The following is a 23,004-nucleotide window of genomic DNA, read 5'->3' on the forward strand; positions in this document are numbered from 1 at the left end:
AACAACAGGAACAGGAAATGGTTCTTGTTCTCTGACACAAACTCACTTTCTCCATTAATCTCTCCATCTTCTTGACAGAACTCCGCCTCTGTCCGCCTGATTGGCCGGGGCCGAGCTCAGCTGACTTGCCGGTGTGTCTCTCTTCCAACCGCTCGGCTTCCTTCAGTTTCCCCTCGGCTATCAGACAGTCTGTGTGGTACTGGTTGTATGTCTTCAGAGCCTTTGTTACCACACACGTCACATAATGGAAACCTCACGTCAGCATTGCCAATGTCTGTGCATTATTACATTATTTTGCATTATTACATGCAAGGACAACGATGTGAAATGCTCACCGTCTGCAGTTCAGTGGTGACCTTTAGCAGCTCATCCTGCATCTGGATGCCAACTTCTTTGCTCTGCATTTCACAAAAGTAGATTGGCAAAAACGTGACACTTTTGCCTGTATAAGAGTGATTTAAAAGCAATAGTTTTGGGATATGGACTTCTTGCCGACAGTTAGATGACACTCGTGTCTGTATGCTAAATATTAAGCTAGAGCCACCAGTTTAGCCACACAAAAACTCTGGAAATGGGGGGAAACAGCCAGCCAGCACCTCTAAAGTCCACTAATTAACTTTGTTATTATCATTTCATCCGAACATTAAACATGTAAAAACAAAAAGTGGTTGTGCGAGTCACGTGCTGGACTTCTGCTATAGTTGCCTGACAACCTCAGGGTGACAACAAGACCTGCAGCATGTAATCGCAACTTGTCATTTTAACAATTACAGATTAAACAAACAAGATATAACGTGTTAATTAGGAAGCTTGAGAGGTGCTAGTATGTGGACTTTTGTACCTTTGCCCCTGTTTCCAGTCTTTATGCTAAGCTAAGCTAACTGCCTGCTGCCTCTACTTTCATAGTTTGCACACAGAAATGGGAGTGGTATCTATCTTCTCCTCTAATCTAGGTAAGAAAGTGAACAGTCCCAAAAATAAAAATGGACATACCAAAAATGAAAGTAAGTAAATAAATACATAAATAACACCACATAACAACAGTAATTCACTTTGCCATTGTGTTGTTTAGCTACTTTTCAAGAACTATATTTATAATTCTAATTCTAATTCAGGCATTATGAGTTGTTTTGTTATTTAGTACAACTGCAGAGAGCAACTTTAGTGTTGACAGTGATTTTAAAAAAGCTAAAAGGGTGGCGTTGGGTCTAACAACACCTCTTAGCTGCTCTGAAAGGACTGCAGGGACTTCATTAAATTCTGCTCACTGTTCAACTATGAGGAGGTATGAGCGTGTCCGACAGCCAGCATTTTGAGCAAGATGAGTCTGTGTACTGTTTAAGGACTGCAGGTGCCACTGTGGTACCAAGACAGATAACAGGACAAATGCATGAAAGGCGATTCATAAGAAGACAAGTTTATGCCAACTTTTAGAGTTTATTTGGTGAACCTGTTCACCTTTCAAGACTGGCAATTAACAACTGGAGGCATTTGAGTGTTATATTACAAAATGAATCTGGCAGCCCTGAAAAAAATCCCTCTTACTGAATTTATGCATTGAGTTTTGGGTTTCTTTTTCTTGAGTTGAGTGATTTCAGTTTTTATTAACTTGATATTAGTGTAGTGGTCTGCCTATTCTGCTATCCACTGAAAGTTGTGTGTCTGTCGTGTTTCTGTTTCTGCATGTATGTGACCAAACATCCACTCACCCGTTTGTGCAGACGGTGTGTGTCCTCTGTACTGTGTGTCAGCCGCTGTGTGAGTGTATTGCAGCAGGTGTCACCCAGTGCTGCATGTTCCCGGCTCTCCAGCCGAGTCTGAGTCAGCAAAACAGACCAGACCTGACACACAGACTGACCCCACTGCTCCTTCCTGGAGAAAATACAGGAATCCTTACTGAGATGCATCATAAAAAAAAGACGTGTCCACTCACATACTGTCGACACACTTACTTCTTAGTCTTATGGGTGAATCTCTCTGTGAGTTTATCGAGGGCGCGTGTATATTCAGCCTCAATGTCGCCTCGACGCCGGAGAAACTCGGAGAGGTCTGAGAGCTGCTGCTGCTTCACCTCCACCTGAGAGTCTAAAATCTTTATCTGGTCTGTCAACTGGGCCCGCAGGTCTGACACAGAGATAGAGAGAGAGAGAGAGAGAGACATGGAGAGAAGGAGGAAGATTTATTTTACATGTTTATAACCCCGGACACATACTGACATATGCAGACACAGAGCGACATCAGAACACACATACACAACCATGGATGAACACAGTAATCAGATTTATTTCTGTTAGAGATTAACTCATTACAAGTTTACCAGATTCCATGCATATGGTGTCTCACAGTTGATATAATTACCCCACCCAATCCAATACATTCAATATTTAATTAAGCAGTGGATACTCAGTCACTCTCTGTGTAGAGTAGTGGAGTAGAGTTTGGATAGGACATCTTCTACTCCTCTGAATTGATACCAAATCAAGTTATTAGCACGTCCACAAGAGGAATAATACTCCAATGGTTGTATGGTTTGGGAATGCCAAGAAGTCTCTGTGTTTTGGAAAGTGGTCAGCATGGCTATATTTACCCTAACATTATAGGTAAAAATCTTCCTTATTTCTCAACTGTCCTAATCTTCTCTGCTGAATCTATCAGCGTTACAATGAAGAGTATATCTTACAGGGCCGACAGCAACAAAAAAACCTGCTCGGTACGTTTACTTTACTTGAGTATTTCCATTTGATGCTATTTTAGACTTCTACTCCACTACATTTCAGGGGCAAATATTGTACTTTTTACTCCACTACATTTATGTCACAGCTATAGTTACTAGTTACGTTAACGATTAAGATTCTACATAAAAACACGTGATAATATTTTAAAATACAATGTATTGTTAAAGTTTAAACCAGTGATCCCCAACCTTTTTGGCTTGTGACCTCTCACAAAAAAGCCTTCTTTCAGATGTATATGAGGTGTAAGCAGTTCAACCAAAGAGAGATTTCCCTCCACCACTGGACAAACTATGTATATATAAAGTCAAAAGTAGCTCCACCTCAACCAGCTACAACAGTAAAATTAATGAATCAAAAATGGAATAATGTCATATATAATAAAATTATTCACAGATTGTGCTGCATAATTAGTACTTTTACTTAAGCTTCAAGCATTTTGCTGATAACACTTTTAAAAAAGTACTATTTTGAATGAGGACCTCGACTTGTAATGAAGTGAGTTTTACACATTCCTACTTTTACTGAAGTAAATGATGTGAGTTTCGTCACCACTGCTCATTGGGTTCACAGTTGTATTGATATTATTTATTCAGATCACGGGCAGTCAGAAAACAAGGAAATTTGGTCTGAAGTGGTGAAGTGAAGTATTATCAAAATTATATATCTTTTATGAAATGCATGGATATAATATATGGATATATTTGTATGTTTGTGTGTACGTGTATGTATTTTTATGCTTATACTGCACTGTAGAGCACCCTTATCTTGTGCATATCAAATAGGGTCGGCCCTAAGCATAGGCCGTATCGGCAGACGTCTAGGGTGCCACCATGTGGACGGGGCACGCTGAAAAAGTCAATTCAAGTCAAGATAATTTTATGTATATAGACTAGTATCACAAATAACAATTTGCCAGAAGGTCAGAGAAATGCAGTCGACATCAAATAGTTTGCAGCATGTTAGTTGAATTCTCGTCGGCAGGATAAACATGGACTTTGAGTACTGATGTTAATAGATTCATTGAGACTGAGATCGACCCACCGGAAGTAAAGTGGTAACCAGAGGTGGGTAGAGTAGCCAAATACTGTTACTGTACGCAATGTACTGTTACTTTGCAGAAGACAAGTACTCAAGTAAAAAAATAGTCATCAAAATAACTAACTGAGTTAGATTACAAAAGTATTAACTGAAAAAATTACTAGTAGTGAGCAATTTAAGAAATGGAGATCAGAGAGATGAGAAGAGACAGGCCTATTTACATTTTTGTGAACCATTTGAAGACTTTCATGTAGTGATTACAAAGGTGTGTGTCTCCCCCGGATTAACCGACACCCTGCAGGACTGATTCTTCACTTTAAGGAATTCCACAGTGGGAATTCTTTTGAGAAGAACCCTCTTAGGGGAGTCCTCTCCTGATCTGTTAGTAAAGGTGTCATTGGGACACTTTCCAGAGAAAGTACCAGGACTTTCTACCCCTGAGAAATACACATCTTGTCAAGATAACAAAGTAACAACCAGATGTGAAGACACAACATGACATGATCTTCTGATTATTATTATTATTTGCAGATTAATGCAAAGAAGAGAGACTAAAAACACCACTTTTCTTTCTTCTCTCACACACACACACACACACACACACACACACATGCAACATGTTCTCGCTGTCCCTCTTACCTCTGATCTGGTCTGAGATAAGATGACCACCAGGCCTGTCATGAAACTGAAGTGCATTCCTGAGGAAGTAACACTGATATATTCTTTTCCCAGCCTAAGCCTGAATCAAGATTAAAATAAGAGCTAAATTAAGATCAGTATATAACATTACTTAGCATATGTTCTACTGGAAAATAGTGCAACTCCGATCTCTGTACGATGTAAGACGACTGAATTGTTAATTCATGGTTTAATACATTGTGTACCATGTGGCCACAGTGCCATCTACTGACTGTAGAGAATGAGTCTCTATTTACTAAGGTTGCAATTATAAGTGTGTAAAATGGTAGTTTATTATACTGTACTGTGTAATCAAATTAAGTATTAACTTTCTGTTCACCTATTAGCAATATTGGAAATGTATGTTTTGATAGTAGTTAGGAATATCAGATAACAGCTTGAATGACGTTCTGAAATATGACTTGCTGCAAAACCATGCTCCCGGAATGATTTTGTAACTATTGTTATAATATGTCCTGAATCAAGATTACATGGGCATAGTGATGTTTGAGAGTATGTGAATTTTGCGCATACAACATGAATTCACTAGAGTCAGGAAACATGAACAGCAATATTAAAGTTTCAGACAAAGGAATAGAGTTTCAGCACAAAACGCCTTCCTCCATCCCAAACTCTGCCTATTGTGGCACAGTGTTAAAATAACCTGATCCATCTCCAATCTTTGGGCTGGTCCTCAACTTGAATACAAGCGTCATCTTGTCGTTGTCTTATCTTATCTCTGTGTGTTTTTCTTTGAAGCAGAAGACAGAAGTAAACAAAATAGATTTAATTACATTTTTTAGTAATGAAAGATAATGTGTGTTCTAAAGCAAGGTGTTTTGGTGTCATTTTTAATTCACAATGTGTGAGCGAAGGAAGGCGATGTGGGGTTATGATATATTTCAGCTAGGTGAGAGTCTGTGGTGAGCAGTTGAGGGGGGCATGCTGTACTTTTCAACCTGTGGTGGACGTTATGGTGTCTGGGGGCACCCACAGGAATAGTTAATTCACACAATAATTTAATTAATGAGGAAATTATGAATTATTATATTATAAAATATATACCGATTCCTTTTCTAATCAGGGAACAATAAAATGAGGTGTGATTGCCACTGAGAGAATTTGACAGCAACATATAGATTATTACACACAGCTTACCTGTAATAACCCAACATAACCTTGTATTATACACAAGTCTTACATGCAAACACAGCTAAGCCAGTCACACACACTGCACATTGGTTTGAAAAGGTTAATACAAACATTCTGTCCTGATAACACCTCTCTTCCTTATCTTACCTGTTCTCGGTCCTCCCTTTCTTCTTTTTCCTTGCTCACCCATGCTACCCCACCCCCCACCCCCATCCCCAGTCTACCTGCTTCTTCTTTCCCCTCTTTCCTCTTTTTCTTTGTCTCTGTGTGAGTACACAGCCCAGGGCTGACTGGATGTGAGGAGACAGCATCACTAAAACACTAACATTGGCACACTGGCTATAAATACACCCTTGTAGTACAGTACAGAGAGCCACCCAGCCACGGCATGCAGCAAAACGCAGCACATAACACACACACACACTGCTGTTGTCATGTGCAAATCTTCTGACGCCAATTTGGTCTTGTTTATGTTTTTACTTTGATTAAAGAATTATTTGCTCCTATTGGATTTAAGAGACTCTGCATGGTATTTTACATACATGAACACATATGCACAAATACGTCCAGTGAGAGTCTATGGCTGGATGACTGTGCAGAGCAACTGCACACATTCATGCATGCCTGCAGATATGCTGTATTATATGTATTCATGCATGCAGATAAGTGAACATGCACAAACAGAGGTGCAGTAAAGGGCACAGATGTACACAGACACACACACAAGCACATCCAGAGTGACCTACCTTTCATCTGCGATTCATACTCGGCCAGACTCCCCTTCTCCCTCCTAAGCTTTCCATGTGATGTCATCATCTTTGACCCCTTGACTCTCGTCTGTCACTGAGGCCTTCCTTCCTGAACCCTGATTCCTCTCGTAGCCTCAGCGTCTCCCCTCCTGAAACCTTTCGTCTGTGACCTTTCACCCCCGACCCCTTGGCTTTGTTGATCACACGTGCGTGCAGTGCATTGGGATCAGTGTTGATCGTCTGCGCTCAGCAGGGATGTCAGTCGGGTCGATGTGTTCATGGAATCCCCTGAGTTTCTGATATGAATGCCGATCCATAGGTGAATTGGCCTGAGCAGCAGACAGAGGGACAATAGAGAGAGGATAATGGTAAGAGAAGAAGTGGATACGGATGACGTGACGTGCTGATGTACTGCGGTAAGCGTATTGCGTCATTTCCGGTTTCTGTGTCACTGATGGCATTTTTGGCTGCTCTAAACTCAAACAAGTTAAATTTGTTTGTTATATATTTAATTACAGCAGCTAATCAGCCTCTAACCACTTAAACGTACACTAGTTCTGCTTAGCACTCAGAGCTCTGTCCTATTTAGCGACATTTTCACTAATCTCGCAGTTGTTTACACACTATTCTACCTGTTACATTAGCTTAGCAGCCAACTTAGCAATGGCTAAATTAATAATTCCTATTACTGGACTACACACCATTAGGCAAAAATGCCTACACTAGATATCTATTTGATAGGGCTGTAGCTAAATTTAAGGAAATGATTCCATCGGCATTGAATTCAATGCCTTGTCTCAATATAACTGAGGACTCCTCTGCTAACCTTCGTCCCTCCCAAATGGACGGTCATGTTGATAGTGCCACAAGCTCAATGCGACTGACACTTGACTCTATTGCCCCTCTAAAAAATTACATAATAAAACAAAGAAAGTCAGCTCCATGGTATAACACCCAACCCCGCAAATTAAAGCAAACGTCGCAGAAACTTGAAAGGAAATGACGCTCCACCAAACTGGAAGAATCACATTTAATTTGGCGATATAGTCTCAAAACTTATAGGAAGGCCCTCTGTAAAGCCAGGGCGGCCTATTACTCATCATTAATAGAAGAGAACAAGAACAACCCCAGGTCTCTCTTCAGCACTGTAGCCGGGCTGACAGAGAGTCACAGCTCTATTAAGCCATGTATTCCTATAGCCCTCAGCAGTAATGACTTCATGAGCTTCATTAATGATAAAATTAAAAAAAACTATTAGAGACAGAATTGATCACCTCCTGTCCTCAGGTGGTACCTCACCTTCAAACACAGGAATCTCAGAAACAGCTGTAAAACCTGATGTATATTTAGATTGCTTTTCTCCCATCGACTTTCACCAAAGAACTGAAACGATTTCTTCATCAAAACCATCAACTTGTCTCTTAGACCCCATCCTAACTAGACTGCTTAAAGAGGTTTTAGCACTTCTTTACTAGATATGATCAGTCTGTCTTTATTAACAGGCTGTGTACCACAGTCTTTTAAAGTAGCTGTAATTAAACCTCTTCTTAAAAAGCCCACTCTTGATCCAGAGGTTTTAGCCAACTATAGACCTATATCTAACCCCCCCATTCTCTCCCAGATTCTTGAGAAAGCAGTCGCCAACCAGCTGTGTGACTTTCTACATAACAATAAGTTACTTGAGGACTTTCAGTCAGGTTTCAGAGCTCATCATAGCACAGAGACAGCACTGGTGAAAGTTACAAATGGCTTTCTAATTGCATCAGACAAAGGACTTGTTTCTATACTTGTTTTGTTAGATCTTAGTGCTGCATTCGACACCATTGACCATCATATCCTATTACAGAGACTGGAACATTCAATTGGCATTAAAGGAACTGCACTCAGCTGATTTAAGTCGTATTTATCAGATCAATCTCAGTTTGTACATGTTAACGATGAATCCTCTGTGCACACCAAAGTTAGTCATGGAGTTCCACAAGGTTCTGTGCTTAGACCAATACCATTCACCTTATATATGCTTTCTTTAGGCAATATTATAAGAAAACACTTTTCATTGCTATGCGGATGATACCCAGTTAAATCTATTGATCAAGCCAGATGAAACTAATCAGTTAGCTAAGCTTCAAGCATGCCTTAAGGACATAAAGACCTGGATGGCCTGCAATTATCTGATGTTAAACTCAGACAAGACTGAAACACACAATCCAAAGATATAGTCACTCTAGCTGGCATTGCCATTTTTATTAGTCATAGTTCTGTTTTTATTAAAGCTGTTATTGCTATTAGTCATATTTCAGTCATTATTACAGCTGTAACTACTATTATTAGCCATATTTCCATTATTATTATAGTTGCTATGGCTACTACTGGTGCTGCTATACATCACTGCCTGTCTGTCTGTCTGTCTGTCTGTCTGTGTCAGTGTCTCTATGTGTGTGTGTCTCTCTCTCTCTCTCCCTCTTTCAAACCCAACTGGTCAAAGCAGATGACTCCCCTCAACCTAGAGTCTGGTTCTGCTCGAGGTTTCTGCCTCTTGAAAGGAAGTTTTTCCTTGCCACTGTCGCCATAGTGCTTGCTCATGGTGGGAACTGTTGGGTCTCTGTAATAATATTATAAAAACTCGGTCTAGACCTGCTCTATCTATAAAGTGTCATGAGATGACTTTTGTTGTGATTTGGCGCTATATAAATACAATTAAATTGAATTGAAATTGAAAATGAAAAGAGGACAACAGGGGGCAAGAGAGGGAGATTTATTGAGACCAGAACGAGAAAATGAGAGAGCCAGAGGAAGAGGACAAAAGACGCCAGGGTGACAAGACAGAAAGGGACAGTGACACCAGAGGAGGGAGATTTAATAGGAGGGACAGTGGGGGTGGGGGCAGAGTGCAGAATGGAGAGTAAGGGGGGTGGGGTGGGGGTGTTGGGGGAGGGAATGGGAGGATGGGTGAGTAATGAAAGACATTCAATGCTGTGAGGTCAGGGGTTGGGGATGTCCATGAGGTAATATTCAAATACTCAAACAAATTAAGTAATGATAATGTAATGGTCCAATAGATTTATATTATGACCACCAGTTTTAATGATTTTGACTTTGTTTCATAGTGGATGAGTTTAAATACTTCAATACCCATGAGCCTCAGTCGCTGTTGACAAAGAGAAGAAGCCAGTAAATAAAGTGTGAATCAGAGCTGTTGCGATTTTCAATACACTTTGTTGTTGCAGTTGTGTTCAAAACACATCACCATAGTTGCTGAGTTCATCCAAAATTGACCCAAAATCAACATTTTATCAATTTACACTGCAGATTGTATTTTCAATTTTCTGAGTAGCTTAATCTTTATCTAGCAATTAGTGGCCCACATTAGAAAACTTTAAAGCAATTGGATGTTTCTTTCTGAAATTACCCTTGGACTTGTAGTTATTATGTACGCAGTCTTGTACCTTTGACTATTTATCAACAAACCAGATATTTTGTAACACATTTGTTGAATTTTTAGGCATTGTAATTGCATAAAATAAATCAATGGAAATGAAATTAAACACAAATTATAAATTCTTCCTCTTACCATATGGGGGCTTTTATTTAGAAAATCCAGCCTTGTCTGTTGCCATCTGGGGCTTTAATTTTGAAAACCCATCCTTCTCAGTGGCCACCGGTAAGCTCCTGTTATCATCTGTTATCATCAGCTTTAATATTGAAAATCCAGCTACCACAAAAGCGCCCATTGTGAGCTCCTGTTACCTGATTGGGACGTGTATGTATGAGATAAGATAAAGCTTTATTTATTTAGTATGTATGTATGTATTATTTTGTTTGTATGTGTGTGTCCCCACAAAAATCTCCCAGCATAAATTTTCTTTCGAAAAATGCTTAATATTTTAAGTATGTGTAGTAAAGACTGTAGTAGTATTCAAGACTGTAGCAACAGTAGTAGTGGTAGTAGTAAAGGTTGCAATAGTAATAATAGTAAAGGCTGTAGTAGTAGTCCCAATAGAGTGTTGCAGGGATGAGCAGTTAGTTAGTTAGAGGAGTTAGCATCGCCTTGGTTCCCTTGAGAAAAAGCCAATGGGATTTTTCCAGCTCATGTATCAATATCTGAGTTTCTGTCACAGTAGTTTATGAAGTAAAATATTAGCCTAATGTGGTTGCATCTATCATCTGTTTACCTAGGTACTCATTCAACAGATGAGCAAGGTGGATCTCCAGGAGTTGTCAAGTCACCTTTTTTGCAGGGAGCCAGGGGTAGTTTTTAATGCCCTGATACACCAGAACCAGCATGCTGCCCCACCATCCGCTGTTGTACCCAGGTGTACGTGTGGGAACCGCGTACACCTATGACAATATGAGAGCTGGAAAGAAATGGCCTGGTGCCCAACCATTGCTCAGCTAGCTGCCACACTTCACCCTCTACTGTCTTGAAGATGGTTATTTGCATCTGCACCGACAGTCCAAGTATGATGTGTTGGTGATTGGTGAAGCAAGGGAGCCCTTACAAGTGGGAGTTCAGATATGCTGCCTATCGGCAGTACATGTTGTGGCATCATTGGGTCAGGGAAACTGGCTTGTCATCCCAAGCTGCTGTGTCTGGCAGATCAGGGACAAGTACCCTGATCTTCAGGGCCAGTACACTGGTTCCGTCCCTCGCCTCTCAAAAGCAAACCCTCTCCCTCTGTTGGCATTTCCATGCAAACCATCTGGAGGCAGGTGCATCATCAGAGCATCAAAAACCTTACTTCTCAGTTATACATTTATAAGAAATCTCACCCTCTATTTGATGTATTTACATTTATATACCATTCCAACTTGTGTTTAACCTGATTTATGTTTATAACGTTGTTTGGTTTTTTTAAATAAAGTTGAAAAGACAACATCATTGACGATTTTATTAAACATTTGTATACATTTCCTATTTACAGACAGTACGGGCAGAGTTACATACACACAAAAGGGATTAACAGGATGGTGTTGTAATCAAATTGAGTTGTTAAAAATGGTTGACAAACATGAGTTACAGTAGTGATAAGTGAAATATTTCCCAGAACTAACCACTGTAGATGAGTATCTGACTAAAACAACAATACTAGGAATGCTGAGATCAGTAAGAATAATAATACAAAAAGAATAATAATAAAATACAGTAATAAAGATTTAAGTACTTACTACTTATTGCTAGTATTGAGATTCAAGTAATTCTCAGTTATGTCTGTTGACGCTAGATTGCGAGGAGGTGACTGGAGAGCAGAGAAGTCTCAGTCATCTCATCAGCTCCCCAGTCCTCTTCAGGAGGAGAGACCTGAAGAGGAGACAGGAGAGCAGGGGAGAGGAGGCGAGAGGAGAACGTGAGGAGAGCAGAGGAAACACCCCTGCTGGCCACCCCACTTTACTTGTAAATATGTACATAAAAACAACAATTTCCTAACCCATGGCCACCATATCTAGACTTGTCTTCATATAGCAATGCATAGATTTCTTTCTTTTATTTTTATGGTTACGGTTGTACTTTATTCATCTCTAATATTGTCATTACGAACATTACGGAGAAAAAAAACAGCCCAAAGTAATATAATACAGGATTAGGATGTTTCAACCACAGATGGTCTTCTTCAGGTCAAAGTGAAGAAGTGAACACACCTGTATTTAACAGGTAATTACTGATGAACGTCACTTAAATCTTATTGTCGTCATGTGATTGGAGAGATCTGGATGTGGGGGTCTCACATCTGATCTGTGGCTGTCTGTGATGGGACATCTATACTGAAATTATCAACATTTAAGGACACTGTAATATGTTCGTACTCTCAATATTTACTTTTTTGACATAATTGACATGCTTTATCATGCACATTCACGTGATTTGCTGATTTATTTGCCAAACCATAATATAATATAGGAAACAACAAGCAAAGAATGTGATTGTAAAAGAAATCTTTACTTATTGGTGTAGAGTATAATATGAATGTAATATTTTGTGATCACACTTGAGAGATACAGACTGGGAATAGATGTGGCAGATTATCTAGAGATGATGACTTGACATTCCACCACAAATAAATGCAGGTGTATGTTCACTTCTTTACCTTACCTGAGGAAGGCCATCTGTGGTTGAAATAATTCCAGTTACATCCACATGAAATAAAAGTTTTTACAAAGTAACAGTACTTTTCCTTGAGTATAGTTTTTAGCTACTCTACCCACCCCTACCCAGCAAATATTGACTCCCCAATGTTGACTCAATGGCTACAGGCCTGAGAACATTAATGGGAATTTCATTCACTACATAGATTAGATCAATTATTTTGTGCAACGAGCATGTGAATAGGGCCAAAAATAATCAAACTTACTGTTTGCTTCCATCGGATTTCGTCCTGTCTTGTCGGTAGTTGCAGTCAAGGACTGCGAACAGGGTTCTGGCCTCAAATGCAGGTGGGCTAAACGCAGAGCGCTGACTGGCACACATGACTATGTGATTCTGGAAAGACTTGAAGCTAGCGAAATTTGACCCCATTCATTGATTCAGCCTCAAATTTGAATAAACTCTTCTAAAATGGGTACATGGTTTCTGTTAGATAAGATAGTTAATAGCTAATCAGGGATGGGCATGAGTAATGTAATTAACTCGATTTGGACGTCAGTTATCGTTCCACATAGAGAGTAATCACATTTGTAAATTGAGTCAATTTAGAGTCAAACTTGCAGTTTCAGTTGTATATTATTATTATTATTGTTATTATAAGGGCGGCATGGTGGCGCAGTGGTTAGGTAGAGCCGGGTGGAGCAGGTTGGTGGTTCGGTCCCCGGCTCCCACCATCCTGTTGAAGTGTTCTCGAGCAAGACAATTTCAAAGGAGAGCATACTGGCTGCATTGTTGTCAAAGAAGCCTGTATTTCACTCTTGCATGCTTGTTTAGTCTGATGACATATCAGGGTCTGTTTATGATTTAGTACAGTAAATATATTACATATTGGTCCTTTTAAAGTTTTGTTCAGCAAAATAATCTTCACAAATGAGCACCACTTTTATGATCTTTGAAGTGTAAAGAAGTAAAAAGCTAATGCTAGGATATAAACGAACTACACCACTGTCGCATTACTTCAACGTCACCACTACTAAGCTTAACTTTTAAGAGAATATAGATAGATGTAGATATATTCATAGATAGATATAGAGTACAAACACAACAAGGTTGTAAAGGCGGAGTAGAAGACTTTCTGGGTTTGGCATGGAGACATAAATGTCCGCGACAACCACTGTAGTCTCATTTAGCCACATTTAGCAACCGCTAAAGTTGCTAAATGTGGCTAAATCACATTGTCATTCATTCTAATGAAATTAGATGAGCATTACCATTAGATCCACACATAACAGTGCTGGGCTACCCCATAATCGACTACCCATACAGCTACTGTAGCTAACGTTAAATGGCAAATTCATTGACTACCCATACAGCTACTGTAGCTAACGTTACGTGGCAAATTCATCGACTACCATACAGCTACTGCGGCTGTTATGTCATAAAGTTTTTAGTATGATTGTTTTGACCACATATAACAGTGCTGGGCTACCCCACAATCGACTACCCATACAGCTACTGTAGCTAACGTTAAATGGCCAATTCATTGACTATCCGTACAGCTACTGTAGCTAACGTTATGTGCCAAATTCATTGACTACCTATACAGCTACTGTATGCCTTGCTAACATTACGTGGCGAATTCATCGACTACCTGATGAATACAGCTACTGTAGGTAACGTTACATGGCAAATTCGGCGACTACCCATATAGCTACTATATCTAACGTTAGATGGCAAATTCATCGACTACCCATACAGCTACTGTAGCTAACGTTATGTGGCAAATTGGATCATGGGTAGATTATGCCTTGTTTTAAATTACTTAAACTGTTGGATGCTGTTGAATGAAAAAGCCAACTTCAGAAGACAATGCAAATCAACTTTTGTACTGCTTGTACAGTAGAGGTTAAAGACCCAGCTAGCCTACATTTAAAAGGTTTACCAAATTAGTCCTACATGACCATGACTAAATGCTTACATTGCATTAGACACAGGCATTTGCATGGATACTTATTAGTCAGCGTAAACTGTACTGAGATGAGTTCACACACATTTTGACACTTTTTACTTTCACCCAGACAGGCAAGCACACACACACACAAACACAGAGAGAGAGACAGAGAGAGACAACTGCCCCTCCCACATCCTGTGCCATTTCTCAACAGGTTTCAGAACTCTGCAATGAGTGCCAAAGTGTGTGGCTTTCACTGGAAACGTTGTTCCTCAATCAGCCTCAAGCAATAATTTGGGTTTCGTTAAAACCCCAAACAGTAACTGAAGGAAACAGTGACTTACTCCAACACTAACCTGATTTAATGTGGCCTAACTCTGACCTGGTTTAATGTGGTCTTCTGTAATCCAAAGTACAGGAAATGTATTATATTAAATTATACATAAATATGAATTGTGGGAAATCATAATATTGTTGGTGCAGGTTTGAAAGCATGAGGGAATTCTATACTGTCTGAAAATGGAAAAGAAACGTAGACTTGGTCTGACAAGTCAAGTATATCAGTATTATCATAACTAAAGCCTATCTCTCAGAACTAAAAAACTTTGTGGTGAATGTGATCCAGACACATTTCAGTGACGGTTCCACATAGAACTAGAGAGTACAACGAGCAAACATAGAGAGATTTCTGCAAATGAGACTGTGAGGGCACTGAGACCCTGGAGTCTCCGGCGGCCTTCATCAGTATGCAACCTTAATCTGCACAGCAAACCCTGTATGGAACTAAGCAAATGTAAATGATCTGAGAAAGAGACAGGACGGTTATGAGAGATTCAGCAAAAGACCAGGGAAAAGAGACACCACAATGACTGAGGGGGGAGAATAAAAAGGGCAGTGAGGGCAGAGGTTATCAGGGAACAGTGTTTCATTCTTAAAGCCAAGTTCATTGAAAGAAGGAGGTCATGTGGTACACACACAAAGGTTTCAGCTGTAATGTAGCATGCACAGCCGTTGAAGCATCATCTTTATCAGCGCAGTATGATCATAGATAAGTACTGAAATGTTAACAGGATGCACAAGAGTATTGAACATGATCTCATGCTAATCTGTGCTGTCAGACGTGCTACAGCAGTACTTTCACTGTCAGGTAGGGTCAGGTGTGACAGACTGATTGAAGAGGCTCTTATAGACACAAACACGATTGGGAGAAGATGCATGTTAGAATTTGTACTGCAGGAGGAAGCAGGTAGATAACAGTTGGAAGATAGATAGATCTTATTGGAAAACTTTTTGTCATCATGCCGAAATGGCTTTAAACAACACAGTAAAAATCATTTAAGAATGATTCATACTGTAGCACCGATATGAAGCGTAATGGAATTAGCTCAAATAGTCAACGACAGACAGGACCTGTTACAGTTTACAGCAGCTTTTGTTCTACAGACCTCATCTTGACCTGCAGTTGTTTCAGCAGGAGATTAAAATGTGTTTCCGTTTATGGTAGAGCAACAGCTGGATGGACATACAGTGTCTGGCAATGGTGGTGCAAGTCCCTCAAGTGACAAATCTCTTAATTAAAGGGACACTCCACCTATTTTACACATCAAGGTCAGTTTACTGAGAAGTGCTGCTCCGATTGTGAAAATAGTATAAACTGGGGATATGGAGTTTGAAAAACGTGGTTGTTTAGCAGGCAGAAAGGAACTAATCAAAAACGCTATCAAGTGTTTTATGAGGAATGTAGGATCCAGTGTTCTTGGAGCTTGACCCATAGCAGAGACCAAAAGTCAAGATATCTTGCTGCATCGGTTTTGATCATTCTTTATGAACTTTATGAAAGTGCAATACTAAATCAGAGCCTGCTTGTGCAGCAGCTGCAATAGCAAACAGGAAACCACGTCAGAGTATGTCTACAGGTGTTTACTCTCGCACCATCTGTAGAGAATTACTCTGTATCTGCAAATCTCTCCAAAAGTTTTCAGCAGCAGCTTAATCCTGGTTCTCATCACTGCCAAAGCACACCCCACAGGGACGACTGGCTTCAAGGTGGCAGTGGAGGACTGCACACAGTGCATCACATAAACGAAAGTGTGGCCACCAATCACTTAAGCACTGTACATATGGTAAAAGGGTATACATTTTTAATAAAAGGGTGGAAGTTAATAGTCTTTGGCAATGTAGCTTGGTAAATATATTTTACATACAGTATAAGGTGCCTTTCAGATTCTGGCATCAGACAGGGCCGCAAAATTAAAGCCAAAGGCCACAGGAAAATGTTCACTGCTGCCTCCATTTCTCAGTCCCTCCCATGGTGGAGTTCTATGTAGAGGATCATTTACAGGTAATGTTTGTGGAATGCATACCTGTACGTCCTGGCAGAGGGCAAAAAAATGGGGGGGGGGAAATGAATGGAGTGAAATGAAAACAGTTTGGGACAGTTAGACACTGTGAGGCAGGCTGGCCCTACTGAAAGCTCTACTTCTCCACCAGCATTTTCCTTGGAACTTTCTATGACAGAGCTAATTAGAGGTCAATTTATATGTTGACCCCAGGTTCCACTATCCTACAGGTTGTATGAGTTAAATACAGTGGTGGAAAGTAACTAGTACACACACACAAAATACTGTGCAGTTTTGAGGTACTTGGACTTTACTTAATTGATTCCATTTTATGCTACTTTATACTTAAATCAGCATCTCTTCATGCACCTTATGCAAGTACAGAAAATGCACATGATATACATCATTTGTTACACGTTCCTCATAAGGAGGCCGTTTAAGCCATTTTGCTTAATATCTTAATTATATAATAACTGTCAATATTGTAGGTGATGAGCAGATGGGGAAATTAAGGCTCCACAGCTCTAACAGCAGAGGAGTGTTGAGTTCTATTTACGATGGCCGTAAATCACCCCATATGGTCATGGCACTGTAGCAGTGCTCCACACAATGGCCACATAAACACCTCAGCGTAGTCACACAAGCATGTGAACACACACAGAGCATCAACACTGAAAATGGTGCTCACATATTACATAATTGATACCCCTAACAGTCAGCAGCCTACATCCATTTTGTCTATTTAGAAAACCCCAAGTAAATAGTGTCCCTTTAAAACACTAAACTATAAATAAACACAAACATATTCACTTCAGTCACGCATGTCACAAGCATGCACACACTTTTACACACACACACACACACACACACACACATATCTTATATATGCATAGATAAACACACAGGTTATTATTGGATTCATGAGCAGCATGACAGCTGTACATACCTCACTTTGTGGTCGGTCTCTTTCTATCTGTTCCTCAGCTCTCCTCTTCTTTTCTCATCCCTCGTTCTCTCTCTCTCTCACACACACACACACACACACACACACACACACACACAGAGCAGTATGTTTGACTCTGACAGATTTCTCTGAGCTCAGTACCCTCCTCCCTCTCTCCCTTTCTCTCATTTCTGAGGCACACACTGCACACTCAAAAACAGCCCTCCCCCCTCCCTCCTTTCTTTCTTCCCTCTCCTGCCAAATAGCCTCCCCTCTCTCTCTCCCCCTTACTCGTGCGCAAGGGCTGCCTCTCTCCTCCCATTCCCTCCCTCTCTTTCTCTCTCTCCCTCTCTGCCTTGTGAAGCAGTGCGAAAGCCACAACCCAAGCCCCGCCCCCCACTCTCTCCTCTCCTCTGGGCAGCTATAAATACCGCTGCTGCTATGAATATACCGTGTTTCTCCCTCTGCATCCCTCGCTCCCGCTCTCTCTCCCTCCATCCGTCCCTCGCCTGCACTGTCCTCCCTCCATCCCTCTAAATGTTTTTCTGATGACCTTGTACTATTCGCCCTCACAACCAACCATGACATCACAGCATCCTTTCGCTTCACATTCTCATACGAGATGCAAGCTGTCCGTGCATGCACACAAATGCATCCTTCATGAAGCCACAGACACACAAAAAAAACCCCTCAGACTTGCTCAAACACATCGACAGACAACAGTTGTTTGTACTACCCGTCTCATATGCTTCCTGTCTTTTGCGCCGGATGTGGTGTGCTTTTCCTCTTGACAGCGGAGAAAAACACAATCTTACACTGTATTTCGCTCTCTCCATCACAAATGAATTATACTTGCAATCTGTATGTACTTATGATTAATGGATGTAGCTGGCATTGTAAAAATGCAATGAGTCTATAATAAATCTGTTTTACTATAAAGCTGGATAGAAGATGATTGTGCTTCTCTCAGAATCCTTCATCCCTTCACTCCATTTTTTACATACATTCTGTCTCCAATTTATCAAACACTGAGGTTGATTTATCACACTGAATGCGGTGTATCCTGCTGCACGATTAATGAATCAAAGATAAACTCAGTATTTTGTTGTATTATTTCAGCCTGTATTTCTACACTACACAGTAATATATATATAATAAATCCAACATGTCAGAATGATTCACCTGCAAAAACAACAGTGGATAGATTCACATTGTACACTTATAGTACGTGTCATGAGCAGTAGGCAGGATCACGTCTCTGCTCTACTCAATGCCAGCATTATAGTGTGGGAATGAGGTTACTAACATCTGGTGCAGGCACGATGCGCACCGAGGGCACACTTAAACGCAATCAAATCTTTGCCTGTAGGCTATATAGTATGTTACGGACGTAATTAATTCTTGGATTGCACCAGCGCTGCCACGCAATAACCTCAGAGATGAAACAAAGACAAAGAATTCTACCTGATTGAAAAGAGGGTATGATCCTGGCAGTTATAGAATACCAAAGGGTGCCTATGCATTACCATATAAGGTAGCACAGCACTGTGTGCGACGTCTCACGTTTCTGTTCACTTTTTTTTTTGTCTGTATGCACTGACACTAGCATGCTGATATGTGCCAACATTCCTCATAAAATCATTAAAATGTCATCTTCATCCTAACATTAGGTTATATGAGTGTTAAAAGGACCATATAAATTGCTTTCATATGATGAAATTATAATTTTTCTTTTAACTGTATCAAACCAACAACAGGAGTAGAATGACAGAAAAGGTTGGAATATGATGGACAGTGTAAATTATTTTATTTCCATTAATGATAAAGCAGTTGGTAATGTTTTCCCCAAACTGTTGCACATACAGTAGACAAGTATGAGCCACCAGCTCAGAATCAGTATGACATTGTGTGTATGTGTGTGTTTAGGATTAAGTGAGTGAACGAACGACTGTGTTGAATATTGCTGATGGCCAAACTGTATCTATGTTCATGTCTGAGAGGATGTGCTGATGCACGTGCAGGTGTGTTTCACAACCGCTTCCTCTTCGCCTCAGTCAGCGCGAGGGCCGCTCGCAGGTCCTCTGCAGTGTGTGTGTGTATCTTCAGAGAGTGTGTCAGGGCTTTGTGCAACTCCTCTGGAGCGATCAGGTTGAAGCGTAGCAGAGAGTTGACCAGCTGGGACCGAGCGTTACCGATAAATGAGTGCGACAGGAAGGATGCGAGGCCTTTGGTGGTGCAGAGTGGGACTCTGACCATTCCTAGAACCTGGAGACAGAGAGAGAGAGAGAGAGAGAGAGAGAGAGAGAGAGAGAGAGAGAGAGAGAGGTGATGAGGAACAGAGCATGACATCAGGTAAATGGCTGCAATCAGTCACTCAAGAAGGAACAGGACACACGTTACCTCTTGTCCATGATCTGTTGCCGTGGATGCAGCCGCTATCTCCACCTCCCTTATCTGCTCCTCCTCCATCTTCTTCACGTAGAAGTTAGTAATAAGTGGGGAAGAGGAGGAAGGGGAGGACGCAGGGGCATGGCAGGAGTCCACATGATCTTCTACCGCTATAGGAAGAGCCACGCCCAGCTCCTCCCACAATTCCCTGCTAAGTCCCGCCTCCAGCGTCTCCTCCGACAGGTTAACAAGCCTGAAGTGTGGGAGGTGGGGTCAAAAGTCAGGACCAGATGTGAAAGTAGATAAATAATGTCAGTTGCTCTCCTGAAACTCCTCAGTGCAGACGTGAAGACATCAAGCTGATTGAAAAGGTCATTGAATTTTAAAGCCCAAAACTAGTTTGTCACAAGAAAGTCGCACTTACTACTTAGACACTCATGCTAACATGCTGCATCTTAGTTTTGCACGTTAACGTACTAATATTTGCTAATTAGTACTAAACACAGAGTACAGCTGAGGCTGATGAGAATCTCATCAGTTTGGCAGGTCTTTTGTCAGGGACCAGTGGAAAAAGGACATTTTGACCTGATGATGGCTTTATAGACATAAGCTTGAATCTTTTTTTAAATATATATGTAATAAATTATAATATTATATATTTACACTGTCGCCATGAACAATATTGAACCAGGGAAAATACACAAATTGGGTAGCTGTGGCATCGTGCTAAGCCTTAGTTTAGCTGTAGCTGAGTTTCCAGTGTGGAGGAAGAGGGAGGAGATGTGGAGCAGGCAGCCGGAGGAGACCACGAGCCAGCAAGAGACCCCTCTGCTACTGTAGAGGAGGATGGGAGACTTTGTGCTGAGGTTGAGGAAAGAGGAGGAGTGGCGCCGCCGCTGTTAACCAGAGGAGAAGGGCCGGACATGTCAGACCCCAACAGTCAATGCTGTAGGTGTCTGGGGCAACAGAATAGACCAACAGGCGCGCTTTGGGGATGTAACTTTCTTACAGCTGCGGCCTCAAGGCCCTGTGTGCCTTGATTATTATTAAATAAGTTCATTTGCTAATTTGGCCAGACAAACTATAGAGACTGAAGCTAACTAAGGTGGTTTTGATCTATGTTTGGTTAAATGATGATCTTACCTGGTGATTGGATCAAATAGTTGTAAGTATCTAATGGTTCCCATTTGCTAATGCAGTTTTCCTTTCTTCTACATATGCCATCATGGTTTTTCAGACTTTTCTTGTTGCCGCATTACATAATTTTACTGTGTTGGCAAATGTTTGTTCAGTGCCGTAAAGGTTTATATCTTTTGACGGGGCTCATCTGTGAAGAAGAAGAGAGACCTGTGCACATAAAAGGATAAAACAAAAGCAGCACCAGGAGAGACTCACCCACCAGGGAAACCCAGCAGACCGTCAAAGCGCATCTGCATCTGTGGGAAGTGACAAAGGCTGTTATATACTCACACACTGATACATCCACACACACATAGGCAGAGATGCTTAACCACAAACAGGAGTGTGTCTTTTATGCAAACAGGTAGAAACACTGAAAGAAAAAGAGTACATCGCTTGTGCATGCTAGGACTCAATCATTTCTGTCCATATACTACTCCCACCACACACACACACACACACACACACACACACACACACACACACACACACACACACACACACACACACACACACACACACACACACACACACACACACACACACACACACACACACACACACACAATAGTGCTCTTCCTCACCAGTATGATATGTCTGATGGGAATTTTCCCAAACAGCTGAGTTTCCGTGTCACAGTAGAGCATCACGTGGCATGCATGCGTGCAGCCTGTGCACCCCAGGGCCTCCATCCTCGACAGCTGTACACTCGCCATCTACAAATATATACACCAATACAGTCACAGTTCAGGGCTTACTGAAAACTCTGTATGGCTGCCTCCTTGTCATGTGCTTCCAATGAGACATCATCCAACTACTCAACAGACCTGACTGAAACCTACTGTTCTGCTTGAAGGCCTGTGTTGTATGCAGAAAAGCTTGTAGAAGGCTCTGTAGTACCAGGAAGCTTAACACAAGAGCTTTGTTTCAAGAAAGCTTTAGCTCCCTCTGCTGGCGTGGAGTTTGCTGACAACTGGGGGAATCCCTGCCCTGTACTGAACTCTTCATTGTCATTTATGCAGCCTATTGAGTATATATATTTTAAAATAATTTGCTTATTTCATACTGCATACTATTTGTTTGAGTGTATTTTCATATGCTTGGCATATTTCCTTATTCTAATGTTGACTATTATCATAACTCTACTTTAACAATACTGTCATTTCTGAAATTAACCACAGTTCCCAGTGTTTTGATATTTAAAAAGAGCTGGTGGCATACAAGCTTTCTTTTAGTATCTCATTTTGAATAACGTGATAACACTACTGAAAAACAAATCTGTTTTTACCGGTTTGACAATAATGTTTTTTAGTAAGATAACCACATAATCCAAGAGTCTTTTCATGAGTTATTCTGAACTTTTGTCTGTTTTTAATATCCCTGTCACCCCCAAAAGAATGCGCTAGTATAATGGATGCCAATCCTAAGGGTGTGATGATGTTATTCAAGTATCACCGAACCACCTCTTCTTCATTGCTCTTTGCCTTTGAATGACACCAGATTACTATCTTCAACATACTTGATTAGAATTAAACCTACAAACAAAGCAACAAGCTTCTCCATCAATGCTATCCAACAAAACATCATTTTCCCAAATTACAAAGGACATTGATATGAAAAGCTCTTTCTGTAGATTTGATGGTGAAACACCTCTACGCTTGTTTTGGAGCTGTCTGGATAGTTGTCTGAACTGCTGAACCTTTTTGTGTTATGTGTATTTATTATGTTTTGTTTAGCCATTAACCCCTGGCATATTTCTACTATTATTGTTTG

The 23,004-nt window shown here is 40.7% G+C and overlaps 2 protein-coding genes across 2 annotated transcripts in view; both read right to left on the reverse strand.

Moving 5' to 3' along the window:
- Positions 1-17,738, reverse strand: part of LOC139288431 (SLIT-ROBO Rho GTPase-activating protein 3-like) — a 38,177-nt gene extending 20,439 nt beyond the window's left edge. Inside the window, exons 1-6 of the mRNA XM_070909728.1 lie at positions 17,668-17,738; positions 6,350-6,681; positions 1,953-2,124; positions 1,710-1,872; positions 336-398; positions 47-220 (exon numbers count right to left, since the gene is read on the reverse strand). Coding sequence (XP_070765829.1) covers positions 47-220; positions 336-398; positions 1,710-1,872; positions 1,953-2,124; positions 6,350-6,419 — 642 coding nt within the window. The 5' untranslated portion in view covers positions 6,420-6,681; positions 17,668-17,738. The remainder of the gene's footprint in view (positions 1-46; positions 221-335; positions 399-1,709; positions 1,873-1,952; positions 2,125-6,349; positions 6,682-17,667) is intronic.
- Positions 17,739-19,578: 1,840 nt separating this feature from the next.
- LOC139289484 (U8 snoRNA-decapping enzyme) lies at positions 19,579-21,993 on the reverse strand. The gene is made up of 4 exons (XM_070911096.1): positions 21,816-21,993; positions 21,448-21,488; positions 20,065-20,305; positions 19,579-19,929 (listed from the first exon to the last, which is right to left on the reverse strand). Exons 1-4 carry the CDS (start codon positions 21,945-21,947, stop codon positions 19,693-19,695), a joined length of 651 nt encoding a protein of 216 aa, XP_070767197.1. The 5' UTR covers positions 21,948-21,993; the 3' UTR covers positions 19,579-19,692.
- Positions 21,994-23,004: the final 1,011 nt, after the last annotated feature.

This window comes from Enoplosus armatus, chromosome 8 (genome assembly GCF_043641665.1).
Source record: "Enoplosus armatus isolate fEnoArm2 chromosome 8, fEnoArm2.hap1, whole genome shotgun sequence".
NCBI lineage: Eukaryota > Metazoa > Chordata > Actinopteri > Centrarchiformes > Enoplosidae > Enoplosus > Enoplosus armatus.

What these genes read in the sequence shown, in the direction of transcription:
- LOC139289484 (XM_070911096.1), bottom strand. Translation starts at nt 21,947, where the DNA reads ATGGCGAGTGTACAGCTGTCGAGGATGGAGGCCCTGGGGTGCACAGGC. An exon ending in CTGCTGGGTTTCCCTGGTGG is followed by an intron (nt 20,306 to 21,447) that starts GTGAGTCTCTCC and finishes CCCACACTTCAG; the next exon opens with GCTTGTTAACCTGTCGGAGG. An exon ending in CAACAGATCATGGACAAGAG is followed by an intron (nt 19,930 to 20,064) that starts GTAACGTGTGTC and finishes CTCTGTCTCCAG; the next exon opens with GTTCTAGGAATGGTCAGAGT.